The sequence below is a fragment of the Apteryx rowi genome, unplaced genomic scaffold (assembly GCF_003343035.1).
Source record: "Apteryx rowi isolate R43461 unplaced genomic scaffold, aptRow1 scaffold_1409, whole genome shotgun sequence".
Taxonomy (NCBI): Eukaryota; Metazoa; Chordata; class Aves; order Apterygiformes; family Apterygidae; genus Apteryx; species Apteryx rowi.
The window spans coordinates 4,081-22,419 of record NW_020447652.1 but is presented as its reverse complement, the minus strand read 5'-3'; the positions used below and the strand labels follow the sequence as shown (position 1 = coordinate 22,419).

The 18,339-nt window shown below is 71.6% G+C and overlaps 3 protein-coding genes across 4 annotated transcripts in view; 1 reads left to right on the top strand and 2 right to left on the bottom strand.

The window, feature by feature from the left end:
* The window catches only part of CNGA4 (cyclic nucleotide gated channel alpha 4), an 11,266-nt gene extending 10,119 nt beyond the window's left edge, over positions 1–1,147 (bottom strand). Inside the window, exon 1 of the mRNA XM_026057859.1 lies at positions 738–1,147. Coding sequence (XP_025913644.1) covers positions 738–1,147 — 410 coding nt within the window. The remainder of the gene's footprint in view (positions 1–737) is intronic.
* On the top strand, positions 275–16,320 carry FAM160A2 (family with sequence similarity 160 member A2). Of its 2 annotated transcripts, none has more exons than XM_026057861.1 (12): positions 275–334; positions 9,964–10,278; positions 10,390–10,992; positions 11,841–11,999; positions 12,098–12,184; positions 12,415–12,582; positions 12,672–12,751; positions 13,210–13,379; positions 13,591–14,661; positions 14,879–15,057; positions 15,541–15,703; positions 15,926–16,320. In XM_026057861.1, the coding sequence occupies exons 2-12, from the start codon at positions 10,141–10,143 to the stop codon at positions 16,219–16,221; spliced, it is 3,114 nt and encodes a 1,037-aa protein (XP_025913646.1). In that variant the 5' UTR covers positions 275–334; positions 9,964–10,140; the 3' UTR covers positions 16,222–16,320. The 2 variants fall into 2 exon arrangements, with proteins under 2 accessions (XP_025913646.1, XP_025913647.1); XM_026057862.1 differs by lacking the exon at positions 275–334 and adding an exon at positions 642–1,266.
* Positions 16,321–18,144: 1,824 nt separating this feature from the next.
* LOC112962027 (ankyrin repeat domain-containing protein 50-like) overlaps positions 18,145–18,339 on the bottom strand; it is a gene marked incomplete at its 5' end in the record, with an annotated part of 4,199 nt that continues 4,004 nt past the window's right edge. The window contains one exon of the mRNA XM_026057858.1: positions 18,145–18,276. Coding sequence (XP_025913643.1) covers positions 18,145–18,276 — 132 coding nt within the window. The remainder of the gene's footprint in view (positions 18,277–18,339) is intronic.

Here is an 18,339-nt window from a genome sequence, read left to right as displayed (position 1 = left end):
TGCGGGGCTGGGGGTGACCCGGGTGGGTGTCCCGAGTGGGGGCCCGGGGGTGTCGTGTCGCCCTGTGGGTCCCGGCACCCCGTGCCTCAGTGCCCTGAGCGAGCCCCCCCCCCCCGGCGGGTTCTCCGCTCCCTGCGTCCCCCCCCCGGGAGCGGGGCTGCCCCGTGCTCCTCCTGGGAGCGCTTCCCTGCGCGGAGCCGTGGGGCGCCGGCCCGCTGCTCCCCCGGTTTGGCTCGGCTCTGCGGTGACGCCTCGCTCCTCTCCCCCAGCTGCGGTGCTGACGGGACGGGACAGGACAGGACAGGACGGGACCCCCCCGCCACCCGGATCCCAGGTAGGAGGCTCTCGGAGCGGGGGGCGTGCGGGGCRCTCTGCGCTGGGCTTTCGGGAGGCGTGTGGGGGGGGAAGGCCTGCTGCGCGCGGGGTGAGGTTGGGGGACGGGTCTGGGGGCAGGCTGGCGGCCGAAGAGAGGTGTCCCCACGGCGCCGCTTCCCTGCCGGCGCACCTGGGGCAGGACACGTGCCCTTGGGAGCACCCTGCCCTCGGTGACCTCCCGTGTGCTGCGCCGTGAGAGCCGGGCGCTGCCGGGCTGGGCCGTGCGCTTGTCTCCTGCTGCGCCCGGTGCCGCAGGCGTTGCAGCCGGGACTGGCCAGCTCCCACTGTGGCCGGCGGTCGCCCCATGCGGGCGGGAGCCGTGCCCAGCCGGGACGGGGTGCCGGTCCCTCGCGTCGTCCTACTCGAGGCGATCCCGGACAGCCGGCAGCCCCGGACTGGCCCGCAGGGCGCCATGTGTGCTGGGCGCTCGCTGGGCCGGGGCAGCGGCCAGCCTGCCTGCCAGGCCGGCACCAAGGGCGCATTGTCCRTCCCGCCGCTGCGGATGTGAAGAGCCTTCTGTCCACCCGACATCTGAAGAGACTCCCTGGGCGAAGCTGTGCACAGCTGGGCTGCAGCACCCTCGCCATCCCGCCACCGCGGATGTGAAGGGCCTTCTGTCCGGCCGACGTCTGAAGAGACTCTCCAGGAGAAGCTGTTTGCGGCCGGGCTGCAGCATCCTCGCTGTCCCGCCGCTGCAGATGTGAAGAGCCTTCTGTTTGGCCAACATCTGAAGAGACTCTCCAGGAGAAGCTGCCACGTCCCGCCACTGCATCCGTTGTCCATCCCGCCGCTACGGGTGTGCAGAGCCTTCTGCACCCCCGCAGGGTCCCCGTGCTGGACGTGGGCAAGCCTCGGGGATTTGATTCAGTTGGAGCCCTCGTCATCGGCCAGGTGCCGTGACGCTGGTGTGGCCTTTCCCCGCCTGATGCGCTTTGCTACTGCTTGGCCCTCGGCGGTGCTGGGCGCAGGTCTGGCCCCTCGGCACGCTGGCTGCCGGCGCCTGCGGGAGCGCTGCCGGCTCTGCTGGGGCCGGGAGCCTGGAGGCGTGAGGGGGCCCGGCCCCGGAGCGCCCGTGCTGGGACGCAAGGCCCCAGGGGGGTGTAGCGACCCAGTTAGGGGTGTGCTTGCAGTGCAGGAGTCGTGCTGGCCGAGCYGGGAACTGGCGCCGGCTCGTGCCCCTCTACCGTGGCTTCATGCAGGTGCGGCCCCGCGGGCCGGGCCGCTGGCGGATGCTCGGCTGTGGGAACTGGAGGTCGCTGTGGGGTGTCGGAGCCTGCGGCCACGCGCCTGCGGCTGCTCCCTGGGGCAGAGCCGGACGAGCCCGGTGCCAGCTGGAGGCCGGCGGGGTCCAGGCCCCCATGTGCAGGGTCCAGGCCCTCAGGGGCACCGCTCCCTCCGTGACTTGTCCGCGGCACCAGCACGGAGGGAGGACGGAGCGCCTCCCCGGAGCTGCTTTCCCCACGGCTGCTGGGRCCCTTTCGGGTGCCGCCGCCGGCTCTGGGGGCAGAGGCAGCGCCCGGGGTGAGGCCACCGCGGGCTGCGGGCCTGGGCTGACCTGGGGGCCGGTGTGTCTGGGAACTCCCTCGTCCCCCCCGGCGGCTGGACTTTGTCCCTGTGTGCCGGAGCGTGTGCTTCCCCTGAGGTCAGGGAGGGATTCGCGAGCAGCGCTGGGCCGGCTTCGCCCCGTGCAAGGGCGCAGTGCTGGCCGGCCGCGCAGGCTGTTCCCGGCGGTCGTCTCCCGGCCCTCTGTTCCACGTGGTTCCTGGGCGCCTGCCAGGGCTGGCAYGTGCCAGAGCYGGCGTGTGCCRGTGCAAACACRGCTGCGAGCCCGGAGCCGGGCCKYGAGCGCCGGCTCTGCCCTGTGCAACTGGGCTGGCTCTGCCTCCTGCACCGCTGCTCCGGCGTGTGCAGGGTCCCGGTGGACCTGCTCCGACCACGGGTGCAGGACGGCGTCGGTCGGTGCAGGCCGGTCCCCTTGCCTTGCRCGTGGCTGTCACAGCCCCAGGAGCGGGGTCACGGGCGGGAGGCAGGGCGCAGCGGTCCGAGGGCTTTTGCGCCGTGCACCTCGTGCCGCCGAGCCGGAGGCCTTTGCAGATAAGGGGACCGAGGCTGGCAGGCCACGTCCCGAGCATCCCTGTCCTTGTTTCCCCTGGGTGTCCGGCCTCCCGTCGGCTCTTGCTGTCCTGGGCTGCGGTTGCTGCGCGTGGCCGGAGCTGGGCGCGGAGCTGCTGTGACCGCACGGACCCTTGCTGACCCAGCGAAGGGGCTGCCGCCGTCGCGCCTGTTGTGCAACTCGGGCCGTTCCTCCGCGCGAGACGCTGCCGGCTCCGCTTTGCCCGTCCCGTGTGCTGGTGAACGCTTCCACCCCGCTCCCGCTCTCGGCAGTGCCAGGAAAGGCGTTTCCGGCCCCGGGGAGGCTGCGGCGTCGGCTGGGCATCCGCAGGGCTCTCCCGAGCCCCAAGGCGGGGGATGCTGCAGAGGGCCAGGCTTGGCCACGGGGCCGGGAGGGAAGCTGTGGCGACCCCGAGCCGGGCTCCGGCTGCTGGGATCGCCCTCCGTTATCCGTGGAGGGCTGTGACCCTTGCATGGGGAGCCGCCTGGGCTGCGGCGGCGCTCTGGGCAATGAGCTGCCCCCACAGACCTTGATGTGTTTTATTTCTGCTCCGAATTTCTTGCATTTCAACTCTGGCCTGTGGTTTGTGTTTTGCTTTTGTCTGCTGGGCTGAGGAGCCCTTACTGTTAAATTTCYGTTTTCCAAGAGAAACTTTCCCTGGGATGAGGCCGCCCTATAATTTTTTCTTCAATGCGCAGACTGAGCTGCTCAAGTCCCTCATGAAAAGCAGGTTTTCCAGCCCTTTGATCTCCGCTGGGGCTGCTCCGAGCCCTCGCTCGCCTGGCGTCCGCTTTGTTGGAGGGGGAATGTCAGCCTGGACACCGGTGCGTCGGAGCAAGGCAAGAGGGGGGCCTCCGTGCTGCACCCTCCTCGGGCATTGCCGCCCCGCTCGGGGGCTCCGGCGGGACCCCGCGCCGGCTGCAGCGCCTCTGTGGCGCCGGTGCCCGTCCCTGGGCTGGGTTTCTCCTCTGCCGTCCGCACGCTTTGCTGGCTGCGGAGGTGTCGCGGGGGGCTGGCGACGAGAAGGACGAGGCCCTYGACGCCCTCCCCGGCCGGCGCTCCTGCCGACTGCCCCGCCTGGCGTCTCCCTTGGCACGCGTCGGTCCCTGTCGTGTGCSCCAAGCAGGTTTCACCGCGTTTAATTTCTTAATCAAAACGCCACGTGATGCCAAGTCAAAAGTCTTCCAGGAAGCGGCGTCTTATGTCCGCCCTGTTGTCTTTCTCCACCAAACCTGCAGTCTCATCAGAGAGAGTTTTAGCCCAAAAAGATCTATTTTCTGTAACCTCAGGTCGGAGGCTTCGCACTGTCCTCCTTCCGTCGGCGTCCTGCAGCAGACGTCGCTAGCGGGTCCGGGGCTGGTGCCGCGGCGCGGCACGTGCCACCCGGATCGTCCCTCCAGCCCGACTCCTCTGGCCCTTCCTTAAAGCCCTGTTTTTCCTGCGACGCAGCATGGGCAGGCTAGTGCTTTCTTGACGCGCTCTTTAAAACGCTGGCACAAGATGTCTGGATATGTTGATTTTTAGCAAGGTCTAACTATAGTAACTGCAGTAAAGCTTCACCCATGTCGGAATGGGAAGCTTATCATTGTATGATATAAATACATCTGGCTGGTTCCTAAAATACATGCAGGGAATACATCTGCCTCCTTCTGCATTATTGCTGACGACGTTATATTCAGCTAGCCCTGGACTTGTTCTTTTCGTTCGTAACGTATTTGAAAAGTCCTCAAGACTGCTGCCTGAGAATTATCCTCCCAATTTCCGTATCGGCTTTCTACCAATCCTGCTGCTCCTAGGTCTGCTGCTGTTGACTTCCTCTTTTCCCTTTTTCTTTTGTGGTTCGGGCTCGCTTTAATAGCTGCTTTCGTTTCCCCTTTAGGTCACCTCCTGCGCTGTGGCGAGCTCTTCCTGGCCTCGGCGCCCTCCTCGGTCGTGAGACTGTCCCAGGCGTCTCCCCARGCAGTGCCCCGAGCTCTCGGGGTGRTCYTTCTCCCGGCTGATGTGACTCGCGCGAGCTTTGCGCTGGTGCTTGCAAAGCTGCAGGTTTGCACACGCCGCCCGCGTTGYGCAGAGCAGCCGGATGGCCGTGACTTGCGTGCGGGGCGTCAGGCTGCCYGCGGCGGGGGCGCGTGCCCTCGTGAGCAGAGCTTGGAGGCCGGAGCTGTGCCACCGTCCCGGGCCCGTCCGGGATGTGGAGCTGCGCGGAGCGGCGGGGCTGGATGCTTGTGGATGAGGCCCGGCCGGCCTCCGCCTCGTCCCCTGCGGGTGCAAAGGGCCGCGCTGCTCAGCGGTGCTCCCGGAGCTGCCGGCCCGGGGAGGGGTCCCGCTCGCAGCGCCGCCGGCACGCTCGGCATGCGCGCCCTGCCCCGGCCCCGCTCCGGAGCCGGCTGCCCGGCAGCTCCTGCAGCCTGGCAGCCGGCAGGRGTTATTTCTGGCGGGGCCGGGCCGCTGGGAACGCAGCAGCTGTGACTCACGGTGCTGGGGCTGCTCGCGCGGACTTTCCGAGCTGTCAAGCTTTCCGTGCGCCGCTTGGAGCCGGTTCGTGCAGGGCAGGGAAGCGCTGCTGCCGCCTGGGGCTGGCGGCTGGCCCAGGCATGCGAGGCCGATGCGGGGCTGCGGCTCTGCCCCGGTGCCGGGGCTGGCGGGCGCGCGAGGCCGATGGGGGGCCGTGGCTGGCACCACGCTCGGTGCCRGGCCGAGCAGCTCCGGGTCCCGAGCGCTGGCAGCGGGTGCGGGGCGAGGAGGGGGCTCTATAAATAGCCCCGGCGGCTCCCTCGCAGTCACGTCGCGCCATCTGCACGGCGCGGGCGGGAGCACGTGGGGCGCCGCGTGCCCCCGGCCGCTGCAGGAGAGCTCGGGACGCGGGYGCGGGGGGTGCCGGCGAGGTGCCGGGGGGGCGAGGGCTGCCGTGGCCCCCAACCCCGTGCCCGTCCCTTCCGTGCCGCGCGCTGCGGTTCCGGACTGTCGCRCTCGGGAACGGGCGCTTCTCCCCCGAGGAGGCGCTCCGAGGAGTCTCCGCCTGCTTGCGGGACTTGTCCTGAGCCGGGGGCAGTGGCGGCCACGCGCTTCCCAGACGTGACGAGGCGCCCGGGAGAGCAGCGCCCTTCCCGCGAGGGAGCTGCAGCCGCGAGGCACGGCGCCTGCCGCCGGCACTGCCCGGCCCTCGCTGCCCTGCGCTCTGCCCCTGCCTGCTGCCGGCACCTCGCTCTCGCTCTGGGCCCAGCTCCTTYGGTGCGGAGGAATCACGAGGCTGGATTTCCCCGCCTTTCCCTAAAGGCTGAGGCTTCATCACCCGGCCGTCCCGGCCCTTTTGGGGGGGGCTGACGTGAAAGACGACGTTCTGYGCTCTAGCGGTCTCGGCGTTATCTGATGTATCGTCTGGCGCCCAGCCCGTTGCGGGGGGTTGAAGATCTGCCAGCGCAGCGCTGCCGGTGGCCCCCGCACCCTCGACGCGTTGCCCCTGGGGCCTTTGCCTGTGCTGTCCTGTCCCCGCTTTTGCCCCGGGTCTCGTTCCTGCGCGCTGCCTCGGTTGGGGCCGCGACGCTCACGACTTGGCCTCGTGCTGCGCTTCCCCTCGGCCCCTTGCATCAGGCGAGCTCGCGTTTGCGACACTTGATTTCCCTTTGAGGAACTGCTCGCTGCTTTAACCGCTTTCTCCTGCTGTGCTCGAGCCCTCGGGATCCTACCTGCGAGTTGCCCTCCAGCTCCTCGCTGCAGCCCGCCGCTGGCCCGGCTTGCTGCGCGGTTCGCTTCCTTCTGGGATGGCGAGCTGTTTCCAGGTCGCTCCCCCCTTGAGCTGTGTTCCACCTTGTCCTCACCCGGTTCCTCCCTCGGGTCCGGCTCCAGCGCGGAGGAGCCTCCCCTGGCGCGGTCTGCCCACGATCCCTGCCCAGACTCCAGCTGGTGCGTTACAGGAGCTCGCCGGGCAGCCTGCCCTTTCCCGGCGGCCGCCCGGGTCATCAGCTCCTCCACCTGCCCCCGAATCCTGTCGCAGGGAGGAGGGCTGCGCCTGCCCGAAGGCCTCCTTCTCCTGCGCGTGCTGAGCAGCGGTCTCGCTCCGCTGTGCCGGCGCCTGGCTGTTTCTGCAGGACCTGGTTTTGCAGCTCTGCGGAGCCAGGCCGGGCCTTGAGCCTCGCCGTTCGCCCGCTCCGTGCTTGCGGCTGCGTCGCGTTGCCCAGCTCTGTCTCGCCCGTTCCCGGAGACCTTGGGGAGCCGCTCCTCCGCCTTCGCCCTCCTCCGGGCTGAAACGCCCTCGTCCTGGCAGGGGCTGCCCTCGCGCTGTTCGGAGCGCGGCCCCTGCCCGCGGCGGGGTGGGGAGCAGCGTCCGCCCTGCTTTGCCCGCTGCGAGGCGCCTCGGCTGCCGGGTGCCCGCTTGCTCCCTTCTCCGTGGTTGGTGTCTCGTTCGGCACCGGGATGCTGAGGAATTGGATCAGCGCCCCAGCCAAGGCCTCTCCCGAGCCGAGCAGGCTGAAGATAAGATTATCCCAGCCTGTTCCGCGCATCCCAAGATAGCGACTGTGGTTCTGATGACAGCCTGCTGTCACGGGCTCGCCGCCATCCCGGCTTCCTTTCCGCAGGGCTGGCGCAGGGAGGATGTGCCGGGGAGAGGTGCCGCGGCGGCGCCGTGGGCGGCGGGAGCGCTGCACGGGACGGCGTGCGCGGGGGTTTGCCGCCTCGTGGGTCTGGGGTGAGGAGGAGCGCTCCCCCCCCCCCCCCCCCGAGCTGCTGGGGAGGACGGGGTGGACGTGCCGACCGAGCTGGGAGAGCAAAGCCGTGTAAGAGCTGTGTAAGGGGCGTGTGGGCATCCCTGCTCCCTGGTAGAAGGGCTGGCAGCGGCCCTGTCCCTGATGCCCCTCCGCTGGGGGAACCCGTGCCGTGCCGCTGCCCGGCTCTGCCCTTCCGGCCAGGGATCCCAGGGCACGGGAGCCGGCGCGGGAGCACACGGCTCTCCGGGCTGGCGCGCGGAGGGGAAGCACGCAGGGCTGCTCCCCGATCGGGGGCTGCCCGTGCCCCCCTGGCGGCTGTGGCAGTGCTCCCTGCCTGAGCCCCGGCAGGCTCCCTGTGATCCCGGAGCGACATCCCGGGTGGGGATCGCGGCCCGAGGGAGGCGGGAGGCGCGTCAGGCGGCGGCCCTGCCGAGCGGCGCCGCGTGCCGAGCCGGCTTCCCGGGTTCAAAGTGCGGAGCTGGGTGTGGAGGAAGGGCCCGCGGCCAGGAGCCTCCTCCTGCCCCGGCACACCCGCACTTCCTCTTCCCCGTCCCCACCTCCCGGGCGGCCTCGCTCGCCGTGTGCTCTCCTCGTCCCTTGGGTGCCGGCCGGCTCGGCCGCCGGCCCCAGCCTGTGGTGCCGGCCCCGCTGAGTGGGTTCCTTCCTGGAGGGAGCCATCCTGCTCGCGGCGCCGGCACCAGCTCCTGAGCCCCGGGCTCCGGCCGGGAGATCCCTGTGCCTCCTGCCGCGAGGGCAGCGTCCTGGGCTGCTCCTGGAGCGCGGCCCAGCAGAGCTGCCGGCCCTGGCTCAGGGGCTTGGAGAAGCTGCGGTGTCCTGGGCAAGCGCCCAGGGTCTGGCACCGCCTGCCGGAGCGCGCGTCTCGGCTCTGGGCGAAGCCGTCGGCTTTTGGCTGCCGCCGCCGGCTCTTGTGCAAGACCTGGGAGCTGCCGCCCGAGGTCCCTGCTCACGTAGGTATGTGACGGCGGGCTCGCTCCGCCCTGTCCCGCTGCCGCACGCTCCTCCCCGCGCGGAGCCGGCGCCGGATGCATCCGCGTGGGCCTGGAGCAGGGCGCGAGGTCCGTCGAGGCTGCGCGGGGAGCTGCGCTCGGGCGCAAGGGGCTGCGGGGACGGGGGCGGCAGCGCGGTCGCTTCCCCGCGCTCTCCCTGCCTGCCTGGCCCGCCTGTGCTCTCGCCTGCTCGCTCGGGCCAGGATCGCCCTCGTGCCCACACCGCGGAGCCCTGCCGCACCGCGGCACCGTCTTTCCGGGAGCTCGGACCTCGGCGCGGGGTCGGCGCCTGCCCCGCCAGCCCCAGCGTGGCAGCGGACGTGCGTCGTCCCGCGGCTTCTCCCAGCCTCCGAGGACTTGTCCCGGGGCTTGCTCGTCCCGTGGTGACCTGGCCGCAGCCAAGCTCGTGGCGTTCAGCAACGTGGCCGCTGACCCGTCCTTGTGACGGGCTGCTCCCGACGGCCTGTTTCCTAACCGCCCGGTGCTGCTGACAGCCCTGCCTGGGAGCTTGTCCCCGCGTGACCTGCCGCGACGCTTCCCTGGGTCCCCCGTCCCGGCCGGCGGTGGCGGCGCTTGCGTGTCGCACCAGTGAGCTGGACGCCTGCCCGGGGGAAGGTAGCGGGGAGGCTGGAGAAGAACGGCCTGGCCCGAGGCGTCTCATGGCGCCGGTTCCTGCGTCGCGGGCTTGCGGGCCGCGGCGTTTGGGGAGGCAGGCGTGCGGGGACGCTGGCCCGGGGCCCCGTGCCAAGGGGGCCTGAGATGGCCCCCGCGCCAGGAACGTCTGCCTCTCGCCCTCCTCCCTGGTAGTCACGTCCCGGGCTGGTAACGCGTATGCTCACGGCCACGGGGGAGCTCCGCGCCCGGGACAGCGGGGCTCGCGACGGGCTGCCTCCGGCTCTGCCTGCGTGTCTGGGCTCGGACAAGCCGCGGCTTGTTCCCTTCGGCGGGGAGCGCCAGCTCGTTGGAGAGCACCGGCTCCTCCTTGGCTGGGAGCCTTCCCCCTTCCCTGTGCCGGCCGCGGCCGCGCTCGCAGCCAGGCGTTGGCGGGGCCGCGGCCCTGCCGGCGTTTCCAAGACAAACACTGGCGTGCAGGCGGCCTTGCTGCCTGCCTGCGTTCCCCTCCGAGCGCTGGGGGGGTCCGGCCCCCTCTCGCGGGCTGGGGCTCGGCTCTGGCTCCCCTCTCACTCCTGGAGCTGCCCGCTCCGGCCGGGTGGCCGGCGCCCGCGGGCAGGGAGCGCCGGCAGCAGTGTGGCGCTCGCGGGACGAGGGCTGTCCTCTCTGGGCAGGGCTGCAGGTTCCCAGCTCCCTCCTGCGGGAGGGAGGATTCGCCGGCCAAAGGCGATGCGGGCGGATAGGCGACCGTGGGACGGGTGCTGCTCCCAGCTCCCGGGGGCCGAGCGGGGCCCAACGAGGCCTCGCTGGCAGAGCGGAGGCGGGCGATGCTCCAGGGGCTCCTGCAGCGCCGGGACCGGCGCTGGGGCGTTCGCCGGCTGCATCGCACCAGGGCCCCGGGGCAGGAGCCGTGCCGGGGGAGCGGAGGCCGTGCAGCGGGGCCGGGGACAGGATGGACGCGTTGGCGCGGAGGGGGAGCCAGAACCATGCTGCGCGTCCCCAGGGCGTTGCTGGCGTGAGGCACGGGCTGTGCTGGCTGCGCTGCCCTCGCTCTGGCATCCCGTTCCCCGGGGTGTGGGGCACGCCGCGGCGGAGGGGCCTGGGAGCGCCTGCGTCCCCCTGGGCTCTGAGCTCCACTCTCTCCCCGCAGCCCAGGCCGGGGTGGCAGCAGCATGGAGTGTGGGGCCCTGTGGACCGGCTGCCCCGCCGTGCCCCTGCGGCTCCGCCAGGCAGCAGTCGGATCGGGATCCGTCGGCGGGGCGCCCCACCGCTGCCCGTGACCCGTCCCCTCGGCTCCCCCGCCTGCCTCTGGGCCTCCGCCCTCCCCATGGAAAGGATGAGCTGGCTCAGCAAGCTGAACCCCCGGGCGGCAGGGCACAGGGCCACCCGCAGCGTCAGCCTGCAGAGCCCCGTCACGGCCGACCCCGAGACCTGCCTCATGGTCTTCAAGAACCACTGGTCCCAGGTGAGCCCCGGCGGTCGCGGGGCTGGCGAGAAGGGATGAGGCCCCGAGCGGGGCTGCTCTCCGCCGCCGCTGCCTTCCCCGCCTCGTGGCACTCGGCGCCGCTCTCCCCAGGTCCTGCGGATCCTGGAGAAGCGAGGCTCCAAGCCGGCCCCCGACGACCTCAGCGCCGTGCGCAACAACACCTACCAGATGCTGAACCTGCTGGCGGAGGACCGGCCGCGGGGCGAGTCGGCCATGGGGCCCATCCTGGAGTTCGTGGTGTCGGAGAACCTGCTGGAGCGCCTGCTGTGCTGGCACCTGCAGGGAGACCTCACGGAGGAGCGCAAAGTGGAGCAGCTCAAGCTCTACGAGATGCTCATCAGCCAGGCCCGCCAGCCCCTGCTGCAGCACAAGCCCGTGCTCACGCCCCTGCTGCGGCTGCTGAGCCTGTGCGCGGAGCCCACCTCGTCCCTGCTGGAGAACAGCCTCGTCCTGCTGCTCAACCAGCTCTGCGTCTCCGTGGCCAAGGAGCCGTCCATCCTGGAGCTTTTCTTCCACAGCCACACGGACCAGGGCCCCGCCAACCTCATCATATTCTCCCTCCTTATCCCCTTCATCCACCACGAGGGTGTCCTCGGGCAGCAGGCCAGGGACGYGCTGCTGCTCATCATGGCCATGTCCGCCAGCAATCACGCCGTGGCCAAGTCCATCACTGACAACTCGTACTTCTGCCCGGTAAGGCTCGGGGCGGCGCGGGGCTGCGCGGGGTGGCAGGGCTGGGCTGACCTGACCCGATGCGTCGCTCCCTGGAGTGGTCCCTGGGCCTCTGCTGCACATGCAGGGTTGAGCTTGTTCGGTCAGGAGCCGCAGGCGGCCTTGGACAGAAGATCCTGCCCTTGTGGCTGGGGAGCTCCGTGCCCTTGGAGCAGGGAGGTCCCGGAGATGCTGCGCTTGGCGGCAGGTTGGGGACAGCAGGGAACGTAGAGCCTAGTTTCTAAGCAAAGCTCCCCTGCTTTGAACTGGGGTGGAGGGGGCTGTTCCCTGGGCTCAGCTTTCCCCATGGGATTTTGAGGAGGCTGGTTGGATCCGAGGCTCCAGGGGATGCTGCTGGTGTCAGCATGGGGCCCCGCGCGGCACGGCGCGTGCTGATGGGGGGCCTGGGGGAGCGCAGCAGCGGCCAGCACCGGCTTTGCTTCCTGCTGCCCTGGCTGCCCATCCTGCCCCTGCCGCTCTCCATCCTGCCCTGATGCCGCAAAACATAGCTCCGGCCCTGCCACAAACCGGATGCGGATGGATCCGCATGGGCCATGGCGCTGGGCCGCAGTGGGGGATGGCTGTGCCTGGAGGCGACCTTGGGGCTCGCAGGGGGCCCGAGGGGCACGGTCCCCGTGCAGAGCTGCCCCGTGCTACCGGCTCCTGGTGGGCAGGGAAAGCAGGTCCGGGAGACGCTCTCCTGCCCTAGGGATGGTGGCACAGCTGGCCGTGGGGCTCCGGGGAGTCCGTGCTCCCGCTGCCGGGGCCCCGCGTCCTGGCCCTGTCCGGGTGCGGGTCCGCGCGGCGTTGCTCAGTGCCTGTGTCCCCAGGTCCTGGCCACGGGCCTGAGCGCCCTGTACTCCTCTCTGCCCCGCAAGATCGAGGTGAGGGGGGACGACTGGCACTTCCTGCGCCGCGAGGACTGGATCGGCGTCTCCTCGCTCGTCCTCTTCATGAACTCGCTGGAGTTCTGCAACGCCGTCATCCAGGTCAGGCTGCGGCGGCTCCCGCTCCATTGCCCCCCGTTGGGCTGGGGGGCCGCGGTCCGGCCTGGCCCGGCCCCGCTCTGATGTTCTGTGCCCTGCAGGTTGCCCACCCCCTTGTCCAGAAGCAGCTGGTGGACTACGTCCATAACGGCTTCCTCGTGCCCGTCATGGGGCCGGCGCTGCACAAGGTAGGGACCTCTGAGGAGCAGGGCAGGGAGGTGCCCCGGGCTGCCTGCATCGCGTGGTGGCCCCTCTCCTCACCGACGCCTCGGTGCCCGCTCGTGTGTGCTCGGGAGGAGGTTTCCTGCTCGTGTTTGCCTGCGTGGGGCGGGTGGAGGGGCCCTGCAGGGCGCCCCTGCACATGCACGGGGTGCCCCGCGCGGTCCCAGCCCCGCGCTGAGCCTGCCGTTGCCTGTAGACCTCCATCGAGGAGATGATCGCCAGCACGGCCTACCTGGACCTGTTCCTGCGCAGCGTCAGCGAGACGGCCCTGCTCAAAACCTTCCTGCGCTTCGTCCTGCTGCATCGGCACGACAACAGCACCATCCTCGACACCCTCGTGGGCCGCATCAACAGCAACTCGCGGGTGAGAGGCGCTGGGCCTGCTGCCGGCCAGCCGCCCCCCTGCCCGGCTGCCGGGGCCCTGCCCGTCCCTCACCGCCTTTCTCTCCGCAGCTCTGCATGGTATCTCTGAGCCTCTTCCGGACCCTGCTCAGCCTCAACTGCGAGGACGTCATGCTGCAGCTGGTGCTCAGGTAACCCGCCCTGCAGCGCGTGCCGGGCTCGGCCCGAGCCTGCAGCCAGGCGCGAGGGTCAACCCGTGCCCCGGGGAGGCTCCCTCGGGACGTGGCCCAGCCCCGTCACCTGCAGCCTTGCAGCGAGCCCTGGGTGCCGGGTCCTGCGCCCCAGGAGCCGCGAGGGCTGTGCGGTGCCGTGCGCTGGCACGGGACCCTGCGGCCCCGCTGTGCCCGGCTGAGCCCTGCACCCCGGGGCTCCCCAAGTTTAGCGCAGGCTGTCCTGCGGCTGCAGAGCTGGGGTGTGGGGAGGACCCCAGGGCGGCGTCCCCTCCGGGACAGGCCTGCAGGAGGAGGTACTGGGGCGGGGGTCTGGTTGTGCCCCCCCTGCCCCAGCTGCGTCCCGTTCCCATGCACGTGGTGCTCCCTCGCGTTGGGCGCGTGCAGCCCCACATGTGCAGCCCTGCGGTTCCCCGCAGGTACCTGCTGCCCTGCAGCCACGTCATGCTCAGCCAGAAGCGGGCTGTCAGGGACCTGGACATCTACGGCAAGACGGCCGCCAAGTTCCTGTCCCTCATCCCGCGATGCTGCCGCCCCGAGAGCCTGCCCCCGCCGGACCGCGAGGAGGAGCACGCGGCCTGGTCCAAGGGTACGGCGCTGGTCCCCGCCGCTGCGCGCGGCCCAGCAGCAGCCTCGCTGCTGCCTGGGGCTGCGGGGGCTCGCTGGGCCGCGCGGCTGGGCTCCTGTGGGGCACCCCCGTGCTGGGACCCGCCGGCCCTGGCCAGCGCCGCAGAGCGCCGCTTGCCGCCCTCCCCGGTGCTGCTCCGCTCTAATTGCTCCTTCCCTCCCGTCGCCCGCAGGCCACGGCAGCCCCAACGTGGACACGTCCTCTGTGGTGACGGTGCCGAAGCCCTCCACCCCGTCCCGCCTCTCCTTCTTCATGCGCCAGCAGAGCTTTGGCCCCGAGGCGGCCAGCCCCGCGCCGCGCTCGCCCGGCACGCCGTCCGGCAGCCCCTGCCACCGGGCAGCCAGGTGGGAGGAGGTGTCGGAGCTGGACAGGAACTACCTGGAATACCTGCGGGACGCGCGGCTCAGCATCGACCGCTGCGTCTGGGCCTGCCGCGTCTGGTCGGCCCCGTACGACGGCGAGGAGCCCAGTGCGGGCAGCCTGGCCCCGGCACCCGACGGCGCCCTCCCGCTCAGCCCCGACTACTTCAGCGCCCCGCGGCCGCCGGGGCCCCCCACCCCGCGGACTAAAAAGCGGGGCCTGCCGGAGGAGGGGGCTGCGGAGGGGCCGGCGGCGGCCCCCGGCGGTGGTGAGCCCCGCGCGGGCATGCCCAGCCCCGACGCCCAGGACTCGGGGACCTTGGTGAACGGGGCCCACGGGCTGGCGGAGCCGAACCGGCCCGAGGGGGACGTCGCCGTGAAGAAGGTGCGCAGGAGCCCCCAGGGCGAGGGCGAGGGGCCCCCCGAGCTGGAGCACCGGGTGCCGCTGGCGCAGAACGGGGCCGCGGCCCCTCCGGAGCCCGCTCCCGCCCTGGCCCACCGGCCGCAGCCCCCAGGCTGGGAGCCACTGCAGTCGGTGGATTCACTGATAGAGGAGCTGCTGGCCAAGGTGCCGGCCGAGCCCAACGGCGCCAGCGTCAGCATCGAGACCTTCACGGAGGAGCTGCGGGAGATCGAGGCCGAGATGAAGAACGGGAGCGGGGCGGCCCCCAGCCCGGAGGAGCAGCCCCGCGCGCCCGACGCCCCCCTGTCCCGAGAGGAGGAGGAGGTCTACGAGAGCTTCGCCTCCCTTCCCGACAGCGAGGCTCCGGCTGGCTCCGGGGAGGCTTCGTCGCGGGCGCTGCCCCGGGCGCTGGACCCGCTGTCCCAGATCGTCGTCAGCCCCCTGCGGACGCTGGGGCAGCCGCCCAGCCAGCCCTTCACAGGTGAGAGCCGCCGGCACCGCCGTGCCGCGGGGGGGCTGCCGGGACCTGGGCAGGGCTGTCTGCAGCCCGCTGCGGGGCTGGAGGGGGGCTGCACACCTTGCGTCGAGGACGGAGCCGGCACGGTGCGTGCTGTGGGGCGGGGGGTGGTGCTAGAAGCTCCCGGGAGGTGTGGGTGGCCGTGTCCCTACGGGCGCCCGCACCCTGTCCCCCCGCACAGGCCCCTTCGTGACCGTGCTGTTCAGCAAGCTGGAGAACATGCTGCACAACTCGCTCTACGTGAACTTCCTGCTGACGGGGCTGGTGGCCCAGCTGGCCTGCTACCCGCAGCCCCTGCTTCGCTCCTTCCTGCTCAACACCAACATGGTCTTCCAGCCCAGCGTCAAGTCCCTGCTCCAGGTAGCGCCCGGGGCGGCGGGAGGCACCGGCGTGGGGGTGTTTGGGGCTTGCAGGTCTCACTGCTGGCAGGGAGCTGGGGCTTCCCAAGCTCTTGCCGTCCCATCCCGCCTGGACGTGGGTACGTGACGGACGCTCCTGTCCCTTGCACTGCTGCCCCCTTCCCCATCCCACTCTGGGTTCGGGGTGGCTGGGCCTTTTCCCCTTCCCGTCTCCCTGCGGGGCGCTGCCCCATGGCTCGCACCTGAGCCCAATGTTGGCTGCTTTGGGTCCGGGCTGGGCGGCTCCGAGGCCGGGACGGGATTGCTGGAGTCCTGCTGGGCCGTCGGGCCGGGGACATCTGGCCGGCTGCCTGGCCTGGGGCACGGGGGAGCTGGAGCAGCTCTCTGCATGGTGCCGCCCCACTGCATGTGGGGCATCGCTCCCCTGGGTCCCCGCGCCTGCTCTGCCCGGGGGCCGCCGTGACGCTGCTCCCGCCTCCCGCAGGTCCTCGGCTCCGTGAAGAACAAGATCGAAAGCTTCGCCGCCAGCCAGGAGGACTTTCCTGCTCTGCTCTTCAAAGCCAAGAAGTACTTGATCGCCCGGGGGAAGCTGGACTGGTCGGACACGCAGAGCGCGGTGCCCTCCCTGCGCCGCTCGGAGACGCTGGGTAGGGCTGGGGAGTCCTGCGCGGCCGGCGGGGGCGAGGGCTGGGCCCGGGCCGGGGCGCCTGCCCCGTCGTGTCAGACCACGAGTGGGGCAGGGGCTGCTCGGAGGGCTGGGGGGCGATGCAGAGAGCTGGGAGCTGCATGGAGGAGGGCTGGGGGCTGCGCGTTGTGGCGTGCGGAGGCTGGGGCCGGGCTGCCCCCGGGTAACCGCTCCGTCCCTGCAGTGAAGAGCCGGAAGCCGTCCATCGGGGAGCTGATCCTGCGGCACACCAACAGCCCGACGCGGGCGCGCCAGGCAGCTCAGCTCGCCTTCCAGCACATGCGGGAAGGGCAGGTGATGCACGCGCTCGCCGGAGCCTCCCTCTTCCGCAGCTCGGCCGAGAAGCAGAACGAGGCGCTGCGCGTCAAGAACGCCGTCTACTGCGCCGTCATCTTCAGTGAGTTCCTGAAGGAGCTGGCGGCCATCGCACAGGCCCATGCGGTCACTTCGCCCTTCCTGACGGAGCCCCCCGAGGAGTGACAGCCCCCCCCCGGCAGTCGCCTTTTTAATTGCGCCCAGGACACGGACCTTTTTAATTTATTGGGGATGAATGTTTTGCTGAGAACTTGTTGCAATATGTATAAAGGAGACTGTCCGCTGCCTGTCCCCGCGTGCGCGCGGAGCCCAGCCCGGCGGTGCCACGGGGCCGGGTGCGGAGCAGCCCTTTTCCCGGGGGCCCTGTCCTGGCCGCCCGGCCCGCGCTGCGTGCTGCCACTGCTGGGGCAGCCCGGCGGAGGGGCGAGTGCCGGTCGCCGCGCCGGGGACTGCAGGGCAGGACCCTGTGCAGCCCCGCGCGCGGCCCTGGGGCGTCTCGGGGCTGGGCCCTGCCCGGGGCGCGTCGGGGCGGCCGCGGCACTGGGACAGGCTGGCTCTGCCCCCCCGGCACCCCGCTGCCTCCCTGGCCTGGCCCGGGGGCTCAGCGGGTCCCCGGCGCCGCGCGGCGTCCCGTCCCCTGTCCCGCGCTGGGCTCCCTGGCGTCACCCACCCGCCTCCTCTCTATGCAACACCCAGCGGCTCCCCTGCCCGGCCCCTGCCGCGGGGGCAGCCCCTGCCGGGGGGGCGCGTGGGGCAGGCGGGGGCCGGGGCGGCAGGGCCCGGGGGCCGGGGCGGTGCATGCGGAGGGCGGCGTGTGTCTGTGCTGTGTAAAAGCCCTTCTGTAATAAAGGCTCTGGTCGAGGGCACGGCCTGGCGCGGGGATGCGGATGCGCCGGCCGGCACTCGCTCCGGCTGTGTTGGGGCGCTCCGGCCTCGCTGTCGGAGTCGCTGCGGAGGCTCCGGCGCGGCGGCAGTGGCGTGGAGCGCCTGCCGGGGTTGCCGGCTGAACGGCCGCTTCCCTGGGGGCAGGGGCCGGTGGGGGCCTGGCCCCCTGTCTCCTGCCCCCTTCCCTGCCAGCCCTCCCCACACCTCCCTGGGACCCCCAAGCAGGGTCTCCCCCCCCCCATGACGGGGGGGCAGGGGTGCAGAGCAGGTGGGGGTGAAGCACTGGGGCAGGAGACAGTGGTGGAGAGTTGGGGGGGGGATGTGGTGTGGGGCAGGTGCTGTGGGGTGCAGGAGGGACTGAGGAGTGGGGTGCAGGTGCCGTGGGGCACACGGGCAGTGGTGGGGGGGGCCGGCAGATGGGGGGCACGGGGCAGGGTCAGTGGGGAGCAGGGGGCAGTGGAGCACCGGTCCCCCGGTGCGAGCTTGGCCCCCTTTGCCCTGCCCCACAGCGTGGCACAGCCAGCGCCCCACGGAGGGCAGCGCTGCACCCGGGCCGTGTCACCTGTCCCCAGGCTCGGCTGCGCACACCATTCCACATGGCGCACCCCACGGTGCGCCCCATCCTGCCCCACAGCACACCCCATGGTGTGCCCCACGGCACACCCCACGCCGTGCCCCACACCGCCCCCCCATGGCGCACAGGGAGGAGGCTGTGGCAGCTCGTGGCATTTATTTGTGTTGTACAAACCCCCACAGCACCGTGCGCGGGGCACCACCGGGGCGCCCCAGTGGGCCTGGCCCCATGGTGGGACTTGGCTCAGCCGCGGCGGCCACCTAAGGCCAGCGGTGGCACCAGCGTGATGAGGGAGGCGCAGGCTGCCCCTGCCCCACGGCAGCGCCTGGCAGCCCCTCTGCCCCATCCTGGGCGGGGTGTCACCCCATGCCCGCAGGGTGCCGGCAGGGCCCCGGCTGGACCAGGGACGCCGTGGGGGCAGCAGCCTGGGGGGAGCCAGTCGCCCCCTGCGCAGCGACCCCCCGTTGCCGCACACTGGGCCCCACTCGCCGTGGGGCACGGGCCCAGTGCTCCGTCCCGAATGCGGCGCCACACTCCGAGCACCTGCTGCAGCCGGAGCACCAGCGTGGGGCTGCACCCTCCCGCGGGGCCCCCGGCCCGGGCGCAGCACCGGCGCCCACGTGGGACCCTCAGAGCGGCGTCTCCTTCTTGTAGTCGTAGCCGCAGGTGGGGCCCTCGAACTGCAGCTTCAGCGCCTGCTTGAGGTGCAGCTGGGGGTCCAGCGTGGTGATGGAGATGAGGGGCTGGTGCAGCCCGTTGTGCTTGGGGGTCCGGGCGGGCGAGGGGGCGGCGGGAGGCGGCGGCGGTGGCAGGGCCGGGGCGGC